Source organism: Melitaea cinxia, chromosome 26, assembly GCF_905220565.1.
Source record: "Melitaea cinxia chromosome 26, ilMelCinx1.1, whole genome shotgun sequence".
Lineage (NCBI taxonomy): Eukaryota > Metazoa > Arthropoda > Insecta > Lepidoptera > Nymphalidae > Melitaea > Melitaea cinxia.
Genome location: NC_059419.1, coordinates 262784 through 290609, shown reverse-complemented (window position 1 = coordinate 290609; position 27826 = coordinate 262784). Strand labels below are relative to the sequence as shown.

The 27826-nt window shown below is 44.4% G+C and overlaps 1 protein-coding gene across 1 annotated transcript; it reads right to left on the bottom strand.

Moving 5' to 3' along the window:
• Window positions 1-725: 725 nt before the first annotated feature.
• LOC123666380 (AT-rich interactive domain-containing protein 1B-like) lies at window positions 726-26320 on the bottom strand. The gene is made up of 31 exons (XM_045600475.1): window positions 25919-26320; window positions 19471-19615; window positions 16679-16810; window positions 13875-14105; window positions 12509-12702; window positions 11220-11532; window positions 10494-10676; window positions 10352-10444; window positions 10210-10302; window positions 10068-10160; window positions 9926-10018; window positions 9784-9876; window positions 9642-9734; window positions 9500-9592; window positions 9358-9450; window positions 9216-9308; window positions 9074-9166; window positions 8932-9024; window positions 8790-8882; window positions 8648-8740; window positions 8506-8598; window positions 8360-8456; window positions 7556-7725; window positions 7073-7480; window positions 6287-6505; window positions 5419-5569; window positions 4895-4970; window positions 4470-4546; window positions 3237-3480; window positions 2119-2296; window positions 726-2055 (listed from the first exon to the last, which is right to left on the bottom strand). Exons 1-31 carry the CDS (start codon window positions 26233-26235, stop codon window positions 1933-1935), a joined length of 4560 nt encoding a protein of 1519 aa, XP_045456431.1. The 5' UTR covers window positions 26236-26320; the 3' UTR covers window positions 726-1932.
• Between the last annotated feature and the right edge of the window lie 1506 nt (window positions 26321-27826).

Below are 27826 nucleotides of genomic sequence, written 5' to 3'. Positions count from 1 at the left end.
TGTGATGGTGGTCGCAGTACGTGACAGCGCAAAGGCAAGGACCAACGGACTCCATCTTAACATTCACCATCTCTCTATTGCACTTCTCGTTAGTTTTTAAAATATGTTTAGATATTCAATAATAACATGAGCGACTTTATAAAATAATAAAAACAAAACGAAGTGTCGACGCGTGAGTGTTAAGGCGAAGCTAACAGGTCTAGTCAATAAACAATTCAGTACAGTTAAGTTACGCTAACACAAAACGCGAGCGAGAAAACGCGCACAAAAAATAAAATAAATATAAAATAAATATAAAATAATATTTCTTAAGCGATCAAATACCCTGTTGATTTCATTTATAAAATTATCAATTTCCTTTTCTGAATGACAAATAATATTAAACAAGAAAATAACGCATTGAAATAGTGCAACGATAAGATATAAATGCTATAATAATTTGATGGTAGCCGCGGACCCAAATAACATACAAGATTTATTATATATATTTATTTACACATACAATGAAAAAAAAAAACATTGATGCAACTAAAATGATTTAAATTCATATAATTATTAGCTATCTAAGTCGACCTAGTCTGTGTGAACTTGTTGAAGTCATCGCTGCACTATTGGAAGGCGCGCTTGAGCGAGCGACGGCGGACCGTCCAAGACCACAGCTCTCACATCACTATAGTATATATAAATTCTTTCGAGTAAACCTATCATTAACGTATATGTCTTTCTTACGTATGTTATTTCGTTTTCACCTTACATTAGTTTTTTTTTTCGTTTGTGCAAAAAAACAAATTGATAAAGAATTTTGTAAAAAATTTAAGCACCCAGGCGCGGCGTCATATATCGCACTGAACACACGGAAACCGCCTAAGCGCCGGTGGCGGGGTACTCGTAAGAATGAACTTGTGATACCGTACATACCCCACCCGAAATTCTCGACGACTACACCCGTCATCTAATACGCCAACAGAATAAAAATAAAAACTTCAACAACATACAAAAGACTTAAAACAAAACTAACCGTAAAGCGACACCCGAGTCGTACGTAACCAGTACGAACTCGTCTCGAATGGCAAACGATGTAACAATCGACCCCTCAGCACCCGACGTATTATGCATTAAAAACTTTAAATTAAAACTACAGGGCGTACCGGCCACTCGTACGACGAGGAGCCCTAATATAAGATGGCGCACGATTAATAAAAATAGATTATGATATAATGTAAAATTATGCTAGTCACTAGCGATCCGAAGCTATGTAACTGATTCGGTAACATTTATTTTAATCAAAATGCGAGCGTCGTGTCAGATAAGTACATATTTAAGTTCATTATGTGTAAAAATGCTTAAATCGATTCGTAAATAGCGTAACCGACTCCACGTAACGTGTAACTAAACCTAAATAAAAGTATACATTACATACTTTATAGGCCGCTCTTGTGACTTAGATAAAATATTTTATCGCGCGGCTCGCTCGCGCGGGACCGGGGAGGGCGCTCTACAATTTTTTTTCCTTACAATTTGACTAGCCGACACGAATTAGTAACTGACTAGAACGCGAAACGTTTCATTGGCAAGACTTTTTCACCGAGGCTCGACCTTTCGAAAATATAAAATTTGCATCGAAAACGTACAAGTTTCGCCGGCCCCGACCGGTTTCCGACCGGCCGACGGCGCATCACAGACATCACGTTCGCGCCCCCCGAGCGCGAGCCGGACGCGAGCCGAACTAGGAAAACGTCGCCGACGCGGAACGGAACGACCGCGACGTCCGGCGACCGGCCGAGTGTGATGGTCAGAAATAAATACATACAATATTTACAAATAAATCCTAAAAATTAAGCTCATCAGTTTGAAAAAGATTAAATTACATCACTAACGATCGCTCCACGACACGTCGACGACCGACTCGCCGAGATTCATCCGGGCGACGGACTAACAGAAGCCCCCGAAGCCGACGGACGGCACGGACGGCACGGGCGCCACGGGCGGCACGCCGGCCGCGTGCTCGCCGCCCTTGTGCAGCTCCAGCAGCGGCGGCGCCGACAGGTAGTGCGCCTGCAACAGAGCGGCGGTGAGAGCGGTCCGGCGGGGCGGGCGGCGCTAGGGCGGCGCGCGCACCTGCTGGTGGTGCGCCGGCGGCGGGCCCGCGTAGCCGTTGTAGTAGGGCGCGTTGTAGGGCGCGTAGGCGGGCGGCACGCCGGGCGCGTAGCCGTACTGCCAGTCGGGCAGGTAGCCGGGCGCCGGCCGCATGAGCTGCGTGCCCCAGCCGCCGCCGTAGCCCACGAACCCGCCGTACCTGCAACGAGCGTTGTGTCAGCTGGCGGCGACCGGGTCGCTCGGCGGAGCGGCGGCACTGGAGGCCGGATGCTTAATTAGATTTACTCGGGCGTAGTGGGAACACATTGGATTGTGAGGATTTGATGCTAAAAAACAATAAAAAATTCCTCCATAGAATTGTCAGATTTGGGATCAGTACGACGCGAGTTTTTCTAACAATCGATTTTTATACAAATCAAACGATTGCCATAGACGTTCGACACTATATAAAGGCTTAAATATGGTTGAAGTACTTCACAAGATACAAGGCTACCCCCATTATTTTATTCCATTTTTATTTATTTGTATTTGACAAACAAACAACATAACACAAAAAATAAGAGACAACGACAAGGTATCGCGTAAGCCAGTCAAGTTTCCACCAATAACTAATGCAAACAGGCAGCAGAAAATAAAAAGTGAGATATTAATTGCGCCGACGCGGCGCAACGGTCACAGCCATGGATTGTACCTGTTGCGCTGGCGGTTGCGGGTTCGATCCCCGCACATGACAAACATTTGTATTGGCCATACAGGTGTTTGTCGTAGTCTGGGTGTTTCTACAGTCGTGGTGGGTCTCCCCACCGTGCCTCGGAGAGCACGTTAAGCCGTCGGTCCCAGATGTTATCATGTACACCTGACAGCGATCGTTACTAATAGTAGGGAATATATCCGCCAACCCGCATTAGAGCAGCGTGGTGGATTAAACTCTGATCCATCTCTTATGCCTATGCCCCGTAGTGGGATATTACAGGCTGAAGCGAAGCGACCGAATTGACATAAAAATTTACAACAATTAAATAATAAATTAAAACCCAAGCAATTAAATATTTAAAAATTAACAACAAAAAAAAGCAAGTAGTTTTTGACGCGCTCGAATCGCTCCCAAAATGTCCGGGAGTGCAGTCGGTCGGGCTCACCCGTTGTTCCCGTAGGCGGACGCGCCGTAGGCCGGGTAGGGCGGGTAGAGCGCGGGCGCGTAGTCGGGCAGCGCGGGCACGGGCGGCGCGCCGGGCTCGGGCGCGCTGGGCCCGTCCGCGATGGACGGGATCTGGTCCACCAGCGACTCCAGCCCCGACAGCGACTTGGACGCCACGTCCTGCGCCTTGCTCTTGGGCGTGCCGGGGCCCGACTCGCCGCCGCCGCTGTACTCGCTCGGCGACCCTGCGCACGCGCCCGACGGCGAATTACTTCACGTTCTCACTTTTACACATTGGAAATAAATATATTTACATCTTATATCATACTGTTATAGTTACTTTTTTTTTTGGATAAATGTACATAAAAATAAATACAAAAATTACATCCAGACGCAGGCGGGAATCGAACCCGCAACCCGCGGAGCGGATAGCAAGGCCACTACAAACTGCGCCAACGGGCTAGTCAAATACGATGTTGTCTGATGTGTTGATAATATTGGAAAAAAATGTCTTATTCAAACACCGGTAGACTTATAAGATATTTTCGTAACAAAGTCCAAAGGACCTTTACCCGTTTTCATATATGTATGAAACATTATAAACTGAGCTTAATTTGCCTTCCTCGGTAAATGGGCTATTCAAAACAAAAACAATTTTAGAATTCGGTCCAGTACTTCCTGAGATTAGCGCGTTTAAATAAGTAAACAAACAAACTTAGCTTTCTAATATTATTAGTAAAGATTAGAATCGGAAAACACGACAGAATACAATATTCTGTCGACTGTCTCTGTCGAATTCAAATTGAAATATATGACCGGGGAATGGAATGAGAATTCATAATGTTAGATAGTTAGTATGTCTTTAGAAGAATATTTGTTATACCGTTAGTTGAATAAAATTGTTTTTTCTCTCTGAGCGATAAATAATTCGTAGTGAGGCTTAATTTAGAAATAACAAAAAAATAATGAAAGCGTAGTGCGACGTATATAGCAGTAGAGGATGTGGCGTGTTTGGTGAGGTGGAGTGGTAGAGGTGGAGTGGTAGAGGTGGAGTGGTAGAGGTGGAGTGGTAGAGGTGGAGTGGTAGAGGTGGAGTGGTAGAGGTGGAGTGGTAGAGGTGGAGTGGTAGCGGTGGAGTGGTAGCGGTGGAGTGGTAGCGGTGGAGTGGTAGCGGTGGAGTGGTAGCGGTGGAGTGGTAACGGTGAAGTAGTGGTGGTGGAGTGGCGCTGTGTACCGGCGGGCGGCGGCTGGTGGTCGCTGCGGAAGGGCGTGCGCGCGAAGCCCGCGTCGCTGTCGCCCGTCGGCGTGGACCTGCGGGCACGACACTGTATGGGTCTACTCGGTCGGTGGTGTACTTATGTAATTATAACAAGTTGTGATGCATTCTTCGGGTAACAGCCGGGCCCGAACACTACTTACAGTCAAACTTGTTTAATATACTAGTTGCATTTTTTTAATCTTCAAGATTGGTGCTATGGTTAATGCCTTATCATTTTTTAAAGTTTTCTTCCGAAGAACAGTGATGATGAAATTAAAATATTTCAAGTATATTTATCGTTTCATTCATAACAGAAAATTTTGTTATTACACATACATATTACACACTTATTATTATCAATGATTCTGTAATTTACCTTAATATTTTACAAAAGTACGTACCGGTTAAAATTGCTAGGATACATGGAGGGATGCTGATGTAGCTGGTCTAACCGGGGACTGTCTCCTACACCATTTCCTGAAATATTAATATCGTTAAATTAATTATTATTGTTTACTTCAGAAGGTGAGTGCTAATTTTAGCCAAGTTCTGCACTTAAAACAAGGTTCACCTCACCTTTGTTTTCCCTATAGCCATTTTGGATAATAAAAAAAATAACATAGGTACTACTACAGTGAAATATTATCTGAAAAATTAAAAAATATGAATATACAGCTTGTATACTTAGCGGAATTCATACAAGTATATTTTTTGTTCTTAAAAATATCAATTTTTTTTTTTATACAAGTGCGTTATATCCTAACAATAAAAAAATAATTATCCAACTTGATGAAGTCGCTCTTAAGTTACGCGCGTACATTCTGCGTATTTACTTTTATTTATATAGGTTTTTTTTTTATTATGATGAAATATTTCCGAACAAAGCAATACCACAAGCACACGTATAGAAATGTCGCGTAATAACCTTGTTCTTGAGAATAGTAGTCGGACTGTAACCGCGCTTCTCCGTCGTACATTGCTCCGCCAAAGGGGCTGGCGTTCACGCCCACGCCCACTCCCCCCCCAGACGCTACACCCACGCCTGGGGAGAGCTCGGCGCCTCCGGGGTTGCTTTGCTGCTGATGAACGAGTGCGTCACGGTTTAAACAAATCTGAAGATTTTCACAAAACAAATGAATAAAAAACGTGGTTTTTTGTTTAGTCGTTGGCGGTAATTTTATAATTAGCTCGATAAATAATAGCGTACGTATGTTTGAACATACAACAATGAAAGTATTTTTCTTTTTATACAAATAATAAATAAACGCTTCACACTCAACGGCCCCCAGTAGGATTTTCTCCTGTATCGGTGGCCTGGGAACACACACAATACACAAGCACAAACGCTGAGACCACGACAAACATATGGCCAATTTTGCCATGTTTGTCATGTTCGGGGATCGAACCCGCGACCGCTGGCGTTGTCAATTTATTAACTAACTGTTTTACACTAATGTGTAAATACTTTTTAAATACAATAGTATCGCTATCAGTCGTCTGTTGGTAAATACACAGGGAAAAATTATAAAAAAAAAGAGTAATAATTCGTACTTATCATTGAATACGATCATTATTAATTAATAATAATTGTTCCCAAAGAAGAAAAACGACTTTCGAACGATCTGTATACTCGGTGAAAAATTATGTGATAACACATACCTCTTCCTTTTTTTGAAGTTGGTTAAAAGAAGAGTATTATATTAATTAACAGTCGATTAATTTCGTTTTCGCGCGTGTTTAACTCTACGAATAGGTTAGATAACAATAACAGAAGATCAAGCCGTCGGTCGTACCTTATTATAGTCGGAGAGCGATGAGTTACTATTGCTGCCGGGGTGCATGTCGGTGCTGCCCATGGGGCTGTTGTCGTCGCGGGGCGGCTCGAAGTCCAGCGCCGCCATGCCGGGCGACACAGGGCCCGGCGACGAGATCGCGGCCCCGATGTCACTGGAGAGCTCCGCCCCGTACGCGCCGCCCCCGGCCCCGCCCCCGCTCGACCCGCTCGCGTTGCCCTGTGTACACGCTCTTGTTAATCAGACTGGATTACGTCACCCGTGCTGGGTTTACCGGAAGCAGGTTATCTTATATACGTTTTATACGAAAGTATTCTTTTTTAGATTTAGGACTGAAGATTTCAGGTTCGATCCTCGTACACGGCATAAATTTATAGTGATCAGTTTAAGACGTTTATTATATGAGTTAATTCGTGTGTTTGTAGTAACTTAAAAAGTAATTTATTAAATAGCATCTTTAACCTCAGTCCAACAGTTTTTTGGTAATTATAATTACAAGAATTAAATATAACATTATGATGTTAACTGTTCGTTATAAACAAGTTTGTTTCAAAATATTTAGCAGTTTATTTTAAATAATATATGTAGATAGCAAAAGCGTTACGTGAATGAATGTAATTGTTTATTTAATATCAAAATAGTTACTATTAAGGAAATTTTTATACAAAGTTCGTATTTTACTAGAGACTCTACGTAGCTTTGTTATTTCAAAACAGAGCCCGTAACTTTTGTACATAGTAAACAGTTTTAGCAAAAACGTTCAATCAATATGACAATATATCTCACTTGCGTGCCGAAGTGATGCGAATCCGTGTAGGCGGGCGTGAGCGGCGCCGGCGCCGGCGACGAGTGGTGGCTGTAGGGCGTGTGCGCGGGCGACGGCGTGTACGAGTGCAGCGCCGCGCCCGCCGGCGACGCGGCCGGGAAGGGCGTGCTGGCCCCGCCCACCGCGCCGCCCACCGCGTTCACGCCGCCCACCGCGCCCGCCGGCGCCGGCGAGCGCGCGAACCCGCCCAGGGGCAGCGGCTCGTGGGCGGGCTGCTGCCGGTACGCGGCCGGGCTGCTCGCGTACAGCGGCGAGCGCGCCGCGAACCCGCGCGACGCGCCCACGTTCACGTTCACGCCCGGGGAGCCGTAGCCGGCGCGCGGCGGCGACGGCGCCGAGAACGCGGCCGGGCTCGACGGGTACTGCGCCTGCAAGCAGCATTCACCCTTCGTTCTCAGACAACCACATAGAGCTCGTCTCGGCGGGGTCGGGCGGAGGCTGACCTGCGGCTGCGGCGTGGCGGCCAGGCGCGCGCCGGGCGAGTAGGGCTGCGAGCGCGGCGACGCGTAGTGGCGCGGCGACGCGTAGGCGCCGGGCGAGCCGTAGCCGCGCGCCAGCGCCAGCGCGCCCGCCTCCGCCTCGCCCTCGAACGGCCGCTCCAGGCCGCCGCCCACTGCGGCACGGTAGGCAGTCAACAAAATATATCAACAGCCACACTGCAATTTTACCCTATTTTATTTCAATTTTGTTGGGAATAAAGGCTTTTAAATAATTTCCAGAACAGACAAGTAAATTGAACACGTAAAGTGCATTTATACTAATAATGCAGGCATACAAATACACGTACGGCGACCAACTAATACCTATCAAACAAATCAGTTACTGGATAGACATAGTGACCTCATAAGGCTGGCACTTTGATAATTTCGTTTGTGTCAAACATAGGAAATCATTGATAAGACTGTATGTTTAATGAAAATGCGAAATTGTATACTTAATGAAAGTACTTGTTTATTTATTAATAAATGAAAAATTATAACGTCATTGTTATTTATGTGTTAAATCGATATGCCTCAACAATTTTTATTTTGTCCGTAAAATCGAACACCTGTCTCCGATACATATTTCACAAGTAAACTAATTCATCACGTAACGATCATGTTTTATATATAATTTTTAGTATCATGCCAAGGTAGGCAGTGCATTTCTGCCTATGAAATGCACGCTACGGCACGGGGCACGTCACTACCTCGCACGGCCCAGTGCCTATAGCCGAGCCGCGATCGACGGGAGTAGCGGGCAGTTACCGGCGCCGCTGGGCTGGTAGTAGGGCGAGCCGTCGTGCGCGTGGTGCGCGTGCTGCGCCACGTACGAGTGCAGGCCGGCGCCCAGCGGGGAGGCCAGCTGCGGGAAGTCGCCGTGCTGCTATAGGGAGTAGCGGGCAGTTACCGGCGCCGCTGGGCTGGTAGTAGGGCGAGCCGTCGTGCGCGTGGTGCGCGTGCTGCGCCACGTACGAGTGCAGGCCGGCGCCCAGCGGGGAGGCCAGCTGCGGGAAGTCGCCGTGCTGCGATAGGGAGTAGCGGGCAGTTACCGGCGCCGCTGGGCTGGTAGTAGGGCGAGCCGTCGTGCGCGTGGTGCGCGTGCTGCGCCACGTACGAGTGCAGGCCGGCGCCCAGCGGGGAGGCCAGCTGCGGGAAGTCGCCGTGCTGCGATAGGGAGTAGCGGGCAGTTACCGGCGCCGCTGGGCTGGTAGTAGGGCGAGCCGTCGTGCGCGTGGTGCGCGTGCTGCGCCACGTACGAGTGCAGGCCGGCGCCCAGCGGGGAGGCCAGCTGCGGGAAGTCGCCGTGCTGCGATAGGGAGTAGCGGGCAGTTACCGGCGCCGCTGGGCTGGTAGTAGGGCGAGCCGTCGTGCGCGTGGTGCGCGTGCTGCGCCACGTACGAGTGCAGGCCGGCGCCCAGCGGGGAGGCCAGCTGCGGGAAGTCGCCGTGCTGCGATAGGGAGTAGCGGGCAGTTACCGGCGCCGCTGGGCTGGTAGTAGGGCGAGCCGTCGTGCGCGTGGTGCGCGTGCTGCGCCACGTACGAGTGCAGGCCGGCGCCCAGCGGGGAGGCCAGCTGCGGGAAGTCGCCGTGCTGCGATAGGGAGTAGCGGGCAGTTACCGGCGCCGCTGGGCTGGTAGTAGGGCGAGCCGTCGTGCGCGTGGTGCGCGTGCTGCGCCACGTACGAGTGCAGGCCGGCGCCCAGCGGGGAGGCCAGCTGCGGGAAGTCGCCGTGCTGCGATAGGGAGTAGCGGGCAGTTACCGGCGCCGCTGGGCTGGTAGTAGGGCGAGCCGTCGTGCGCGTGGTGCGCGTGCTGCGCCACGTACGAGTGCAGGCCGGCGCCCAGCGGGGAGGCCAGCTGCGGGAAGTCGCCGTGCTGCGATAGGGAGTAGCGGGCAGTTACCGGCGCCGCTGGGCTGGTAGTAGGGCGAGCCGTCGTGCGCGTGGTGCGCGTGCTGCGCCACGTACGAGTGCAGGCCGGCGCCCAGCGGGGAGGCCAGCTGCGGGAAGTCGCCGTGCTGCGATAGGGAGTAGCGGGCAGTTACCGGCGCCGCTGGGCTGGTAGTAGGGCGAGCCGTCGTGCGCGTGGTGCGCGTGCTGCGCCACGTACGAGTGCAGGCCGGCGCCCAGCGGGGAGGCCAGCTGCGGGAAGTCGCCGTGCTGCGATAGGGAGTAGCGGGCAGTTACCGGCGCCGCTGGGCTGGTAGTAGGGCGAGCCGTCGTGCGCGTGGTGCGCGTGCTGCGCCACGTACGAGTGCAGGCCGGCGCCCAGCGGGGAGGCCAGCTGCGGGAAGTCGCCGTGCTGCGATAGGGAGTAGCGGGCAGTTACCGGCGCCGCTGGGCTGGTAGTAGGGCGAGCCGTCGTGCGCGTGGTGCGCGTGCTGCGCCACGTACGAGTGCAGGCCGGCGCCCAGCGGGGAGGCCAGCTGCGGGAAGTCGCCGTGCTGCGATAGGGAGTAGCGGGCAGTTACCGGCGCCGCTGGGCTGGTAGTAGGGCGAGCCGTCGTGCGCGTGGTGCGCGTGCTGCGCCACGTACGAGTGCAGGCCGGCGCCCAGCGGGGAGGCCAGCTGCGGGAAGTCGCCGTGCTGCGATAGGGAGTAGCGGGCAGTTACCGGCGCCGCTGGGCTGGTAGTAGGGCGAGCTGTCGTGCGCGTGGTGCGCGTGCTGCGCCACGTACGAGTGCAGGCCGGCGCCCAGCGGGGAGGCCAGCTGCGGGAAGTCGCCGTGCTGCGATAGGGAGTAGCGGGCAGTTACCGGCGCCGCTGGGCTGGTAGTAGGGCGAGCCGTCGTGCGCGTGGTGCGCGTGCTGCGCCACGTACGAGTGCAGGCCGGCGCCCAGCGGGGAGGCCAGCTGCGGGAAGTCGCCGTGCTGCGATAGGGAGTAGCGGGCAGTTACCGGCGCCGCTGGGCTGGTAGTAGGGCGAGCCGTCGTGCGCGTGGTGCGCGTGCTGCGCCACGTACGAGTGCAGGCCGGCGCCCAGCGGGGAGGCCAGCTGCGGGAAGTCGCCGTGCTGCGCCAGGTACTGCTCGTGCGGCAGCGCCAGCTGCGACATCGGCGGCGCCGGCTGCAGCAGCGCGCTCGCCTGCGGGCACGGGCTCAATCAATACACCGACGTTCTGTTAGGATGCCGACCCTGTTTGTCTTTTTAAAAAAAAACTACTTTACACCGCTAACTGCTTTATTCAAAAGATTGGACACAATGTTGGACAATTGACTTCCGAACTTTAATTGATGTCCGATCTACTCGGGGCTCTGAGTCTAACTGACCGTTTTAAAATAAAATAATATTAACGAAGAAACAATACAATTCAATTGCTGAGTAATGATAAAACTAAAGGAAAAATACTGTGTATTATATAAATGCTTATGAAGCTTTTACTACGTTGTAAAATGGGATATAACAGTTCGTTACTTGTTTTTGACTTTAGTCTGAAAGAACTCTTTCAAAGCATTCAGCCCCCCTTATGAACGCGCCGTACACACATATAGTAAAACAATTTTTATTTTAACTTTTTTATGATTCTCCAATTGATGTTTTTTGTGAATATACCTCATAGAATTTTCAACTATACCATAATAATAGTCGCACGATGTGACGGTCAAATATAGTACTCTTTATGTTTACCTGCTGTTGCTGTTGCTGCTGTTGTTGTTGCTGTTGTTGTTGTTGCTGCTGTTGTTGTTGCTGCTGTAGAAGGAACTGTTGCTCCTCGGGTCGTATTTTCTTGGGGCGACCGCGCTTCTTCTTGGGTGGGTTGTCACCGGGCGCGTCGAGGGTGGGCGGCGGCCGGGGCGGGCGGGGCGCGCGGGGCGTGGGCGGAGCGATTTCTCCGTTTTCCAGTTTCACTTTCTTAGGGCGACCGCGTTTTTTCTTGAGCGGGACTTCGGTGCCGTCCTCGAGTATAATTGTGTCGCCCGGCTCGGGCTCCATCGTCAGTCTGAAAGTGGACTCGCTTTGGTGCAATATTTTTAATCTGTCGTTTACGATATTAATTTATACTTCATTTTGGAAATATGACACGAGGTTTTGCGATACTTTAGGTTTGTGATATTTAAATATAAGTACAGTTAAAATATTATTATATAATATATGTTTATAAATTCGTTATGACTTTCAAGAATTGCACTACAGCAAAAACAAAAACATGACGGATACGAAAACGATTTCGATACGTACGATTTTATTTTTGTGTTACCCACACATTAGGAATTCTAAACATTTTTGAATATTATATCAAAAATTTCGATCTAGCCGGTACATCGTTCCAGAGCTTAATTGGCTAGAGCGCCGATACGGTCAGTCGGGGACGCAGGTTCGATCCCCGCTGGAACGGTTAATTTTTGATATGATATTCAAAAAATGTTTAGAATCTCTAATTTGTGGGTAACACAAAAATAAAAATTGTAAATGATGATTTTTTATTTATCAGTTTAAGCGAATCGTGGTGCCGTCTATAGTGAATTCTTTATAGAAACCCGTAACTATTCAAAGTTTCATATTACAATGAAAATCTTTGACAGGAGATGACACCATGCTATTTTTAATATGTACGATTTTATTTTTGTGTTATCGACACATTAGGAGTTGTAAACATTTTTGAATATCATATCAAAAATTGAACGCTCCAGCGGGGATCGATCCTGCGTCTCCGACTGACCGTGTGTTTAAACCAAAAAAATAAAATCATCATATCAAAAATTTCGATCTAGCGGGTACATCGTTCCATAGCTTAATTGGCTAGAGCGCCGACACGGTCAGTCGGAGACGCGGGTTCGCTCCCCGCTGGAACGGTCAATTTTTGATATGATATTCAAAAAAGATTTCGATACGTGTCCGTCACTAGCGCATTAAAAATGAGTGGGTAGGGAACGTCGCGGATGCCTGCTGTCAAGGGAGAGCAGGCGGCGGCGTACCTGCGGATCTCCATCTCCTCGTGCGGGCGCCGCGACGTGTTGTCGGGGAACACGAGCTCGGCCTCGTCCACGTGCGCCACCAGCCCGTTGAGGTAGTCGCGGAACTTCTTGAGCGCCGCGTAGAACGGCACCTTGTCGGCCGCGCGCGGCAGCTGCGCGCAGCGCGCCGACGACGACGGCATCACCCACATGTACTGCGGACGGGGGCGGCACAGCTATATAGGCCACTGCTGGACACCCACGGCCTCCACGCGTTTACGCCAAAAATAACGTGAACTCATGTGTATTGCCCACAGTCACCACGCTGGGCAGCGCTTTGGTGACCGCAGGACTGGCTTTGTCGCGCCAGCGGCTCGCTGGCGTCCAGTGGTTCGGGGGGTGGGGGGGGGGGTACACCGAAAATAATGTGAACTCGTGTGTGCCGCCTATAGTCACCACGCTGGGCAACGCTTTGGTGACCGCAGGAATGGCTTTGTCGCATTTAAGACGCTGCTGCCCATCTTCGGCCTGTATATTTCAAAGCCAGCAGTTCGATGGTTATCCCGCCACCGGTCGGCTTTTTAAGTTCCAAGACGGTAGCGGAACTGTATTGTTTCCGCTTTGGGGGATTGCAATTCCTAATCACTTTCACTAAAACATCAAATGCGTACTTTACCACATTCAATGAGTTTCATGTTCAAAATGATCCATCCCCAAGAACTAAAATTTCGTTACGCCAGTAATAAATAAAGAATGATTTTATAATAAAGGCGCATATTAACGTTTATATTCTAATTAATAGGTTATACTGCGACCTAAAAGTTCCAAAAATGAGTTGACATAATAATTACAATACAATGCAGGTACGATAAAAATCTAACATAAAAATTAAATCTCCTTTTCAACATAGTCTCCCAACAATCAAATAATTTTATTTTTTATTTTTATAAGCCTTATTTAACACGAAATCATAAGTTTCATATATGCAAGGAAATTACTTAATACCCCTTCAAGTACAATTATCCAATTTCATTAAATGCGCTTACTTTACACCGTGTTCTAATGTCTTTAGCTTTAGTGAATAGAACCACACTCATAAAATAGTGAATTCTTTTTTAGGATCGATACTTCGATAGACGAAAGCTCGCTAGAGAAAATTAAAGAGTTAAATTCATATAATTAATACTTAATGAAAATTCTCAGTCCGTATTCTCATAGACCTCTTAAAATAAAGAAATAAGCAAGAAAAACTATTAAAGTATACAAATACCCAATTATCGTTATTTTTCGAACACCACTCGTAAACACAATTTTTAAACAGAAAAACGCTATTTCCATAAATAAAATGGATTTAGATATTTCCAACGAAACGGAACACAATCCTTACCGTGTTCGTCCCTGCTATAGTATCGGGCTGCTTGCCGAAGCAGAAGTCTTTCTTCCCCGAGAAGACCTCGTAGATGAGCTTTCCATTAAAGACCGCCACTTTGGGCCGGAAGGTCTGCAGTTTCTCCAGCAGGATGGCCGAGCCCTCCTTGATCTCGCGCCGCGTGAGGTCGGCCGAGCCCTTCGTCGGCCGGGCGACCATATTCGTAAACCCTATGCCGAAGTTCAGCAACTGGAACGTTCAAAACATATATATTATATTCTGCTCGAAAGCTGGAGCATCCTCAGTGGAGAAGTGCTTTGACCTTACATAAGATCAGAGCTAAATAATACTGCTTTGAAGCAGTATTGTATTCCTGTGGTAAATAAGGTGAGTAGAGCTCCTCGGGGGGCGGCCGGCCGCTTGGTTACTGACCTACTCTCGTTTAAAAAATATGTCTATTTGAGTACGCCTTTAAAAGCACTTTTGAACATTTTGAATACAAAATACCAGCATTTAACTGTGAGGTTGTATCGATTCGGAACGCAGATCCTCTAACAACAAAACGACCATTGAATTTTTTGCTCGTTATTCTCAACGGAATAACAAAAAATTAATTATTTCCAAAATTACTAATTAGTCGACCGACTTTTTTCGGATTTTTTTTTTGTCAAATTATACAATTTTGTTTTACGATAACTATAATAGTGACATTAGAATTAAATTATAAGATTTAAATATGATATGACGAATTACACCTAATCAACGAATACTTTTTGAAACATAAAAATTCCTATGGTTCTGTTAAAATAATAATTCCAACCGTACCTGGGCACAGAAATGCATTTACAAACTAAACAATCAATTACGATCAAAACCAAGTAAATTTATGCAAATCTTTAGGTCCAAAATTCGATTTTCATTCACGTCAAATATTTGTATTAGTCATAAAGGAGTCAGTTGACAGCGGGTGTATTGACCTAGCCGAGGTTTTTACTCATCCACTTTTGGAAAACACAAATTTACAGCTTCGCTTATCATTACCGCCATTTAATTAATAACCTTTCGAATACGGCAAAAAGTGTTTTATTACGCAGATAACAAGTCGAACGTATTATCCGGAAATACAACCTGCCATTAAATATGCAACGGCCAAAGAGGCAAAAACCTAACAAGATGGAATTATATATCTTAAAATGAGAAAGACCGTTTGTATAAATTAGCAGCGCTGACATTAAACAAGATGCCGTACTTCGTATTACTTTTAGAACAAAATTTAATTCGCTTGTATCATTGCAGCGACCGTCTTAAAAAGTATATCGTATCACAAATAAAGTATTAGAATGAACTTTTCTTAACGATAAAATTACGTTGTACTAAATTTACATTTTACATACGGGTCAAACAATTTTCTTACTTTTATATTTGCTCTTTTCAAATTTTTATCTCAAACGTTTTTGTCATCGAAAAGCTTTGAAATGCACTTTCAGAATATTTCAGCAAAACGTTCGTCTGACGCCGGAGATAAATTACTTATCGACGGATAATTTCCATTAGACTGCTTAGCCGCTAGTGCGATATATCAGTCAGGTCGGTCTAAACAACGCGTCAAAAATATCGCACCAACTAAAATTATGGGTGAATCCGACTACATTTGATATTACGAGTTATCGAAAAATCTTTTTGTTAAAATTAAATGATGCCGATTCACACTACGTGTCAGAAAAATTGTATTTTTGTGCAAAATTTTGATGTAAATCGATGACGAAATCATGAAACGAAAATATATTTCAAGTAATTAATACTTTTGGTGATCTTTCCACCTTTCTTTCAATTAAATCGATCACGTAAATCGTATCAAAACGTTACAAGTTTTATGAAGTGAAAGGGAAGTGAAAGAAATCACTTATCCATACATTCGATATGTCTGCCAATTAAAATTAAAAATAATAACACCATTTTAATACCTACGTTGTCCACATTAAGATTTTGGTCTCTTTTATAATATTTTTCCAAATCGTAATCCCGCAAAATTTTCTATGAATAGCGAATCTTTGTCGTTTATTAGTTATAGAAAATCGATAATTTTATAAATGAAGGACAGGTTTTGCTGGACTATGAAATAGCTTCAATTAATCATTGTGCGCTAAACTTAAATTCTATTCTCTATTCTTATTATTTATAAGAGTCAATGGTGATATAACACCGCTTTAATCCCAAAAAGGGATTTCTTATATAACAAGTCTCACTACTGAGCGAATATATGTTTTGAACTTTTGAACAACCCTCAATAACTCGACGGCACGTTTCTAAATCATAAATACTATTCTAATCATTTGGCCATCTTGACTTTCGCAGAATAATTGTAAGGGAACAACATGTAAATATTCCACTGTTGTATAAAAACCTTTTTTTCTATGATGATGTGAAGGTTCATTATCAATGTTTTTGTTTGCCGCTTGTCAAAAATTGCAAATATAAAATAAACGTCAAATCTGCACTAGATGTTTATGTCTATCACTTGTTTACAGACACCTCTGAATGTGTATGTGACAAGTACAATTAAGTACATTCGTTTTAAAATAAAAAACATATTTAATCTATATGCCATTTATTGTTTACCCGAAATAAAAATATCAGAAAATCTTTGTCTCAAAATATAGTAAACGACTATCAAACGAGCATGTGTATACCTTGCATGGCGACTATCGCTTCTTAGTCACTCATAACTCTCCACACACTCATACACACATCGCCCTCCACCAATATGTTGAACTACCCGCAGAACAGTCTCGAGTCTCAGTTACGAACACAGCGCCGGTTACCTTGTAGTCCTCGTCGGCGCTCATCTGCTCCCTGGTGAGGCCGGACAGGTAGAGGCACTTCCAGAAGTGGTTCCCGGGGCCCGCGTAGTGGTGCCCCTTGTACGCCGCGAACAGGCCCGGGTTGATGCCGATCTGAAGCGGGACATTTTTACATTATTATAGTGGATTCTGCGTTAGTTACACGAAAATATTGATTTCATTACGTATGTGTTGATGTATGTGTGATACGTCATTCGATATGTAGTAGTTCTTATTATACGTATAAGATGTATCGTTCTGTATTGACGTATTTAACGTGACGTACATAAATCGAAGTGAATTTAACATAAAGAAGATCCACATATGAATCGAATCGCGATCAAAAACTTGTAAACGTTTAAATTAAAGTAGCCGAAAACATACAAAAATATACATAGAGAACTTCACCTATTTGAAATTGAGTCAGTTGTTATTTCGCTTTTACCCACGATTTTGTCCACGTTTATTTAAGAATCGTGGTATATAAGAGATCACAACCAAATAATTTCGTATCATAATAAAGTTACCTTACGCATAGCAGTTAAGTGTTAAGAAGTTTCCGTAAGTATGAAAAAATTTCAGCTATTTCCGCTCAAACGTTACAGACTGATTCAATCTAAACGTATAAACTTTTTCATTTACAATAATTTATAACCAAGCACTTTGTGAATGTTCTTGCGTAGGTTTATAATCTATACGTCCTTCAACTAACGGCCTATCAGTTCCTAAAACTTCAATTTAGACCGTTGTTATTCCTAAAATATCTCGAATGTGATTTGTTTAAACAAACTCGTTAGGTAACATTTTGCCATCAATATATTATAAAATACAGTAGGTACATCAAATATTATTTTAATTTTAAAACAACCCTATATTCACGATTGAAAAGTATACGTTACTAATATGAATAATAATAATAATAATAATTATAATAATCATTGCATAGTTTCTAACCAGTAGACAGTAGTAGGTATGCTGTACCTGGCTTTGTAAAAATTTAAATTATTTAAATAAAAATTATAAGACATTTCAGTGTCTAACTTGGTTATAGCGACTTTTAAGCTTAAATCTCCTTAACGGTTATAAAACAACAGCAGACAAGCTACTGTCCTGAATATCTCAGAAGTTCAGTTTGAAATATCTTTTTCAAAAAACGCTCGAGTCTACCACACTAAGGCTAGCTATAGCAATTAGTCCACAAGGAAAGATCGCACTCGCTATGATAACGCCAAGGTTCCCCGCGAGGTCACACGCGCCATACTGTTGCATAGATTTATTGACATACTAAAATTGCACGCGTCTCTGCTCGCAGTAATTTCGAATCATCAAATTATTATACATTTATACTATCTTGTACACGGAGAAAGAGGCCTATAGTCCTAGGCCCAGCAGTGAGATAGGCTGGATCAATCAATCAATTATGGTTACTTAATCTCTACAAAATCGTTGCGTTGTGTTTTAAAGATGTAGGACATTTCAAGAAATAGTATGATATATCTTATAATTATCATTTAAATTTCTTCTTTTTTTGCTAACAGTTAACTAAAAAATATTCTTTTAAGACAAAAATTTACTGAACAATTTTTGTGTGTTGCAATATTAAGATATAAAATATATATAAATTTTAATAATCGTACGTTCGTCGTGACGTCACCTGTTACGATATTATGCATTATAATAGTACAATATATTTTTAATTAATCACAGGCTCGTGCGCCTGCAGTGGCTGCAATACTGAGGAGTAATTGTTGTAAGCGTTACCACTAACTAGCAGTTGTGTCGTCTTTAGTACTCAAATAAACTTGAACGGTTTAAATATTCAATTTTGAAGAATTTTGATGTTTTCATCAACTATTTATATTAAAAAACATCATCAAAATAACACAATAATACTTTATTAATCTACTAATATTACGAGTACCTTAAAAAAATGAAGTCTATAATTTAACGCACTAGTCTCAGGAGTACTCGTTTGAATTGAAACATTATTTTAGAGTGGATAGCACATGTATTAAGTTAGACTAAAGGCTAATTAAGTTAAAGGCTATATGATAGCTACGACTAATGTAAGCGGAGCAATGTGAAATTTGTCTAAAACTTTGAAAAGTAATAATAATTTATATGAAACGTGTCAATTGAAAAAAAAAATCAGCTATCAAACAAGCTTATCGCTTAAACCAACTCTGACACTGATTTTTTTTGTATGATTGAAAAACCTAAGTAATGTAGACAGCTGTAATAAAATAGCGGTAATAGTTCAAAATCTGTGTAGAAACTAATTAAATACAATTGATATTTCGAATTAGTGGCTATTAAAATAAGAATAAATTATGTTATCTAGTATATGGGTATTTTCCATGAAATCCCGAAATTATTTATCAATAAATCAATGAAAAATATTGGAATTATAATTTGTACTATTTATGTTGCTAAAGCGACACCCACGGGAAGAAAGAGGGTGGCTATATTCTTTAATGCTGTAGCCACACAGCAAAAACGTTTGGTCAATAAGTATTTATTTTTCTAAATTTTTGCATTGAAATTTCGAAATCATTTTTCTATTGTTTTCAAACAACAAAGCTGTAGGGACACGTGTCGCTCGGAAGGCGATTGCCACGTCCCAGCCGCATAGTTACGAGCTGACGCGCACAGCTTCGCGAACACACAACTACCCCTCACAGAGCGGCTGAGCCTAAGACGACGGTATATGTAGGTTACAAGTGGTGTGTGTAGTGTGGAGTGTGGAGGTGCGGGTAGGACGCGATCGTACTCACAATGATGATGTCGAGGTTGTCGGCGAGGTGGTCGGGCAGCGTGCGGCGCGAGACCTCCTCCTCGCTCATGCCGTTGAACCGGTCGTGCTTCTTGCGCTCCTTCACCGGCCGCACCTCCATCACGCCCTCCACCTTGATTTCCATGCTGGAAAATACACCGCCCGCGTCACTCTCGCAGCACTAGTATCGCTCGCTACTGGGCCCCAAGCGATAGGACTTCCCTCAAGGTCATTCAATTCACATATTGCCACATGAATTGAATTACAATAAATAAATAAATATCTACACAATACACACACGGTCGTCTATTCCTAAAGTAAACAACTTAACGCTTGTTATAGGTAATAGCCGACTGGTATAGCTACATATATTTTTTATTTTCGATAAACATACTTATAAATAATACATATATAAATAAATATTTATATTACACCCAGTCTCGGGATGGGAATCGAACCCACAACCCTCGGAGCAGAAAGCAGGGTCACTACAAACCGCGCCAACGGGCTAGTCGAAGTTAAACCATATAAAGTTAAAGCAGTTTCTTCTTGATATTCAGTCTTTTTACCTCTCAGTACAAATAGGATTATGTATTGAGAGTTATGCATAAAGCCTTTTAGCAGGATAAATATAGGGAACTCGGTTTTCATAGTAGAAACTTTCTTGAGCAAATTACTCTTATCATCAGTACGCACAGGATAACATGTAAAACACTATATTTAGTCATTTAGAGAGGACCGACTTAGTTTCAATATATTAATGTTTAATAATTATTTATACTTAGTTTATTATTTATATTACTAGGTCGGCAAACAAGCGTACGGCTCACCTGATGGTAAGCGATTACCGTAGCTTATAGACGTCTGGAGCACCAGAAGAATCGTAAGCGCGTTGCCTACCCTACCCCCAATTCCCCTCAGTAGCTCTGGTCACCTTACTCACCAACATAAATACAACACTGCTTGAAAACAGTATTATTTAGCTGTGATCTTCTGTAAGGTCGAGGTACTTCCCCAGTCGGGCTGCTCCATATTTTTTTAGCACAAAATTTCCAGCTATGCCCTATTTCAGTTATTTTAGTTATTCTTATTAAATAAATGCCAAAACCGTATTATAGCAGTGAGAGCACGCACTCTTTTGAAGGAGACAGTCTGATGCATAGGGATGTAGAATAGTAGATAGTACTAAAGAGTTTACATTAGCGCTAAATTTAGCTTGATTTAACCTCAGAAAGTTGTATTTCGTATGTTATATCAAAACGTTTATCTTACATAACGTGCTAAAAATAGACGATACGTATACAGAACAGTCGGAAGACAGTTTTCTCCCGATTCCCTTCACGGGACAGTTTCGTAAGTACAAACGAATGGATTTAGAAAAGTTAGTGGATCGTTACCTTAATCCGTTTATCACTTCATTAAGGTAAGTACAAGCTCTACTAACCAATAAACATTATGAAAGATTATCTGAATCCGTCTTATCTTCTAAGCCTAAGGACGATTGTTTTCTTCTGGCTGTTATGATTAATTCATTCGCCGCTGATATCAATTTTTTTTGCTTTCTTACTAACTAACATAGACAAAAAAGTATTGAACTTGAGTTTTTTTTAAAGTTTTCAAACAATGTTTACAATTCATCTTGTCTAAGATAAAATGAATGGATAGGGAATCTGTGCATCGGGAGAAAATCCAGGTTACATTGGCGAGCTCGTATCATATGGCATTAGCAACCGATTGAAATGAACCGCATTCTAGATAGAAATAAAAGTGTTCGCCGAGCTGCGAAAATTCACAAACCGTTCGTTAGCGTTTCAATAAATTAACATAATTAATATTTGTTTAAAAATTATAATAATTCTCTTGATTGTGGCCGAAATACTCACATGAATTCTACACTCGTATACTTAGAAATCCGCGAGGAAGAACGTTTTGATATAACAATGAAATAATTACGGCATTAGATATCGTAATCTTTTTCAAAGGCTTGCGAAATTCTTAACAATATTTAAAATTTAATAAAGACATCGCACGTCTCGGGCCGTACTCCGGGCTCGTCACATTGTGGACCGAAGACGCGTACAATTTGAGTTTAGATTACGATCCAGACTCTGTTTGTCATCTCTTCTCAATTTGATTACCTCACGCTAAAACGTTCTTCGAGACCGGAACGAAAGTTATATCCAAAAATGTGTCCGACTGCACCTCGCTGAACAGCGACCATAATTCTATTAAGTCTCGAATCCCTCACAATGGTCTTGGGTTCAAAACGACTGTCGAAAGATTCGACGACATCGGAGCAGTCTCGAGTATCTCACTACCCACGAAATGAAACTTCCTAATTTCGTTTAATTTTTTTTTTTCTACCTCTGCGATGAGTGTTTCTTCTAATCTCACCGTCTACCTCGTATCTTGCCCGCCCATTAAGTTTTCGCCAATTAATTAAATCCAAAATTCACGTGAAATCGTTTAGTCACATTATACTTTTAAAATTATTTAGAAACTAATTATTTACTCGCGATATGCGTTAGTAAAGAGATCATGGGAACTACTTTACGAAGCGACGTAAAATTTTCTTATCCGATACGGTAGTGAATCCGGCGATAAAAGTTGAACAAAACAATTATACTGCTCTTATAATATGAGTAAGCCTTTAAAGATCGCAATATTCCTATCATCGCAAGTAGCTATAAACGTGTGTATTTTACTGTCCAATTTTATATCTATCGTAATAGTTTTACAAGTTTTTTTCAAAGACATAAAAATAACATTGTGTGAATGTATTTATTTTTATTTCATATAAAGATCGTTTTTTCAACACAGACAAATAGTCATCAAGTGCAGCTTTAAAAATATAGAGTTCAATTTCGAAACGTCTGTTGTTTTAGTACGGCGTACGTTCCGCGGCGGTGCGAAGCCGCCATAAATTAGTCTACCTCGGTGCTATGCGTTGTTTCGACAAGCTATTACATTTTTGACGTACTTAAAATTCATAACATAACGAGCCGAATTTAATACGTTATTAGCGTCGATCTGAATGAAGCGACGGATTATTGTAATAAAAATCATCCTTCAACAATATCAATATTTACATATCCGCGGGCGATGCGACTCCGAGAGCACAATGTAACGAGATTATTATATTGAATGTGGTAGGTATTAAGGAATTCTGTCAGATTCCAAAACACGATAATTTTTTGTTTCGAGACCTCGAATTTATGTTTGTGTCGGTGGCTCGGGAGCCATTTGCATGCTAATTGTTGGCCAAGTATATTTAAGCTACTTTAAAATATCGGTAGCAAAAAACCTAATTACCTCGATATGAAAAAAAAACTGAACGCGCGGTGCGCAGACAAAAATCAGAAAGTTTAATCACACGAGGCTTCCGATCCGAAGTTATAAATTGTGTCGGCGACGCGTTACGTTCGGATAATATTAATTGAAGCAGGTTTCGAACCAATTACATAAAATACACACGTTAATACGACGTCGGAGATAAATAATTTCAACGTAGGACGAGCGACAGGCGAGCGAAGCCGCGGCTGCGGAGGCGCAGTCGCTGGCGGTTTTCATGTATTTTATTGTAAATCTTTAGGTATTTTTTTCGAGGTGGCATAGCGGAACACTGAACATAATTGAGGCTAAAACGACTATAACGTAGAAAGCATTATAAACGTTCGGTTTGGACGATCCCACCTTGATCTGATTATTTCGCTCGGATTTTTGGCTAGCGATAGCGCGGGCTTCGGTTCCGGTACCGAAATACTTGCGACGTAAACACTGAGCGGGCTGCGCGCGCATCCTACTGCCATTGTTCACGCATTTGCGCCCGCCGGACCAGTGGAGAGCGGCGACGTCCTACGTCGCGACGCGGAGTCTCGTTCGCGAGGGCGATCACAGATGCATTTATCAAATCTAATCCCCGCGCTCCAGAGAGATCGTGACGCTGTCTGATAGTTAAGATCATTCTTCCTTTCGCAAGCAAGGCGTGCAGACGGCTCGATTTTATTTAAAATTTCGTATTGTCATTGATAGACGCTAACGACGTAATAAATTGCAATCACCAGTGCCACGAGATGACGTCGGAAACGAGGTTGCGACGGATGAGTATAAAAGAGCCGAATCGAAGTTTCGAACCAACATCATGGGTCGGCGACACGACGCGGGCCATTCTCGTGCGGGGAAATATACTGTAGTCGATTCGAGTTTAATTGGAGCGGTGGCTACTGTATCAAATCCTCAGTCCGCGACTCGTTCGCCGGGTCAGTCGAGAGTGGCCTTCCTTTTAAGCACGCTCGGTCGACTCCTTTCACTACCCTTAATTTCAATCATTGTGTCAGCTTTATCGAAACTTACACGTTAGCAATTAAGGCGCGCTGGAAATTGGAAACGACCTTCGAATCGTTCCAACCAGTCGCGGAAATCGGTCGCGTCCCATTCGTTTTACCTTCCTTCAGCGGATGAGGTCATCAAAGCTCGTAACGAGAGGCTGCATTTACATTTATGCGCAGATCGGATACGGCAAATGTACCTATGTTCATGTAATATGCCGTTATTTAGCGCTCATTAAAGTGGACGTAGTTTCTACTTTCAGAATATTTAGCGACGATAACGCTTAAAACCTCATTTTACAAACAGTGTTATTAGACACCGAGGAAGTTATCCCGAATCCTCTCCGCTCCTCTTGTCGGAGACCAGAGTTTTGTTTTTAGTTTTTCGAGTAGGAACGTCGAAGTTATCGTCCGGAATTTCGATGGTATTCGACGAGCAATTTCAAAGTTTCAAGGATATACGAAGCGAAGTCTCGATTAGGTGCACAGTAGTGGTTTTGAAAGGCGGTTCAAAGACATGAAATCGATTCTCAACGGCTCGCACGCCGCGCCGCGGTCACGTCGCGGGCACGGCTGCCTCGGCGTCACCACGAGGCGTGCGAGTACTGCCGTCTCTGCACGTCGGCATTGTCTTGAGCGATGCTCCTCGACGACTAAATCTAGCCGATAACTAATCGCCTCGCGTTACCTATCGTTCGTGTTCGCTGTGTTCACTAATTAAATCGTTAAGTTTTTGCCCGACTACAATTAAAACGATTTTATTTCACCCGCACTAGCTATGAAGTCCGCAATATAAATTTTTCTGATAGTTCATTTGATACATTCATACTAAACTGAACACGTCTCAAAACTATGGTACTTCGTAATACCCATAGAAGTACGTAAAACAAGAATAAATTATATTCGGCGTGTCTCCACTGTTTGTTTCTTCTTATATACATACATATACGTACAATCTTAATTACTGGAAATTGTTGTCGATTACCTTCCATCTTTTTCGGATATCTAATACATGGAACGTTTTTAAGTCACTGAGTATTAGCAATAATCGATTTATTAGTAGGAACTAGGAATATCTATGGATCTATTTCGCACTAAACAAACATTGCAATTCATTGTCACGCATCCTTAACGTAAGGATAAGACAATTTACATAAGTTATATAATTTTAGAATCGATGTTCATAGGAAGCCGAGATTCATGGGACGGACCATATATCACAGTTGAGTGACGCGGAGCGATCGCCCTGCAGTTTATCTTACGGCTCGCCTTGGCTCTATAAGTGTCAACGGTGGGCAGTCAAGGATCTCGACGCGTGAGTCACGGCACGAACCCGCGCGAGCAAACAGAACCGTTACCGATTCATCAAACTTTAGCTGAATTCGACTCGTATACCGCCGGTCTAACGAATTCGAAACGAACGCGGATGGCAATTAAAAGTTATCAAATTATACACAGCTCCTGGACGCGCATATAGATGACACAATTGACTGGTTTCGCATTCGGCTACACTGCCGCAAACGAGTTTTTGGAGACTATTTTAAGACTATCTCCGTGTAGCTACACATCCTGTCGCGTGTGAAGCGCGCGCGAGGGGGACGATTGTTTTTATAGATTTAGGGAACGCGTCGTCGTTAGGGGTTAGTCGTCGCGTGGTCAGCAGTGGTGGATGTGGGTCGCGGGGCTAATTCTGGCGCGGGGTCAGCGGCCGCGCGCCGCCCACGTAGCACGATCACGCGCGAGCGCTCCCGATCCACGGTGTCGCTTCATTACGACTTTTAAGGAACTATCGCCACACGAACGAAACAATCTTCGAGACTAAGTACTGAGGTACTTATTGAGGTAGAGCAGAGTTGGAAGTGTCCTGTTTAAAATCTAGAGCAGTCCGACTAAGGAAGTACCTCGACCTTACAGAAGATCACAGCTAACTAATACTGCTTTCAAGCAGTGTTGTGTTCCTATGGTAAGATGACCAGAACTCCTGGAAATAGGGGTAGCAACGCGCGCTTGCGATGCTTCTGGTGTAGCTGGCATCTGGTAATCGCTTACCATTAGGTGAGGTGTACGCTTGCTTGCCAACCTAGTTGTATTAAAGTAAAACACACACTGAATACGACTTACCCATTTTCGTCTTTAATTTTTTTCTTTCGACCCCTCTTCTTAGGCTGGTTGAGCATCATTTGCTGCGGGTGCATCTGCATGTGCGCGTGTTGGTGTTGCTCGTGGTGTTGTAGGTGCGACGCGTGGTGCTGGCCCAGCATGGCGCACATGGCCTCCTCCTCGACGAAGGAGTAGGGGTCGTCGCACTCGCGCTTGACACCGTTGTAGAGATCATCGTCGCGCTTGGGCGGCGCGTACTGGTTGTGGTGCTGCGGGTGCTGCTGGTGTTGAGGGTGTTGGGCGTGGGGGGCCAGCAGCTGGTGGTGGTGCTGGCTCATGTCGTAGGGCGCGTCCGGCTCGCGCTTGAACGCGTACGGGTCCTGCGGGTACTTGGGGAAGGGGAAGTGCTGGTAGGGCTCGGGCTCGGGTGCGGGCGGGGGCGGGGCGGGCGGCTCGAAGTGGCGGTACGGGGAGGGGAAGGCGCGCTGCAGCAGCGGCTCGTAGGCGGGCTCGGCGGGCGGCGAGCGCGCGGGCGCGGGCGAGCCCTCCGCGCTGGAGGGCTTGCGGCGCGCCGCCTCGCCGCTGTTGCTCGTCTCGTAGCCGTCGTCCTGGCTCTCCGCCGCCTTCGGCTTCTCCTCGCCCTCCTCCCTGCGCACGGGGGAGAGGTTACAGTGACGACGGTGATGCGCGATTATCTGTCGCATGTTAATGAGCCGGTTGGAAAGTCGCGCTCGTTATCTGCGAGCGACTCGATCGAATGTTTTATTTACGGTGACGTCAGCGTGCAGGTGCGTTCGACTTCGAACTTCAAATTATCGCTCGCCACGTTCGAGAATACATAATTTAAAGCCCGTTCACACTTAGTGTTTACGCTGTGTAAATACGGGTCTAATTTAAAAACCTAGATCTCGGTAAATTTTCGACAGTCGACGTCGAACAACAAACGATGCGTCGGACGGACGTCATCACGGCGGTGTGAAAGGTCGCAGGCGGTGTGAACGGGCGCCGTCTTTGAAAACGTTTAGATTTTCTTTTAACGATAACGAGGGCGACAGCACGTGAGTCTGAATGTGGTGATTAGTCACCTGCTCTCCGCAGCCTCGGCGGCCGGAACGAAACGAGCGCTGCGGATAGGAGCTCTGGCGACCTTTAGACAAAAGGCTTAGACAATGCGAAGCGCTTGCCATTTGAGGAGCGCGTATGTACAGCCAGCTCTCGAATGTGACCTTTATCGTGGATTATGTGACAACACATCCCCGCAACATATACACACATAGCACGACACAACACAACGACTACCCATGTTCTCAAAGAAGGCTCACAATTAACGTTTTTCACGTGCACTTCTGTAGCTATACACCAGTGTACCATTTCTCTTTTAGGTTTTACTCGTATGTACGTTAAAAAGTTGTTTGTAAACGAGTAGCGTGATAAACAAATGAAACATTTATTAATTAATATACAAAGTGGTGTGAAAAACGTTAACAGTAATTGATACATATGATTTTAATCGCTAATTTACAAATAAAAATATAAAAGCGCCGTATAGTTTGAGTGTAACGTTAAGATGAGAAACGATAGATAAGGGTCACGGACGCACGACAGTGTCTGCTTTTATGGAACGACTCTAATAAAGCTCAATTAAAGAAATAATTGATTAACTAATAATTTGACGCGCCGGTAAAAACATTCAAATGTATTATCTTTTGATCTGCAGCTCTGACCACACACATTTTTTTTCCTCATTCAAGTACATAGTTTCCGGATTATAAGCAAAAAATTTTCGAAAAAAAATGCCTTTTTGAGTTTTATTTAAATTGTAGGATACATCACTTACACTCACATATGTAGGTACTCAGTTTCCACATAATTAGGTAATTATACTGATAAGCAAAGTAATAATTAAAATATAATTGCCAGTGCGATGCC

Coding starts and splice junctions, on each gene's coding strand:
- LOC123666380 (XM_045600475.1), bottom strand. CDS start 26,235: ATGAGCCAGCACCACCACCAGCTGCTGGCCCCCCACGCCCAACACCCT. Junction 11,533..12,508: donor GAGGAGATGGAGATCCGCAG/GTACGCCGCCGC, acceptor GTCCACTTTCAG/ACTGACGATGGAGCCCGAGC. Junction 7,481..7,555: donor CCGCCACGCCGCAGCCGCAG/GTCAGCCTCCGC, acceptor TGCTGCTTGCAG/GCGCAGTACCCGTCGAGCCC.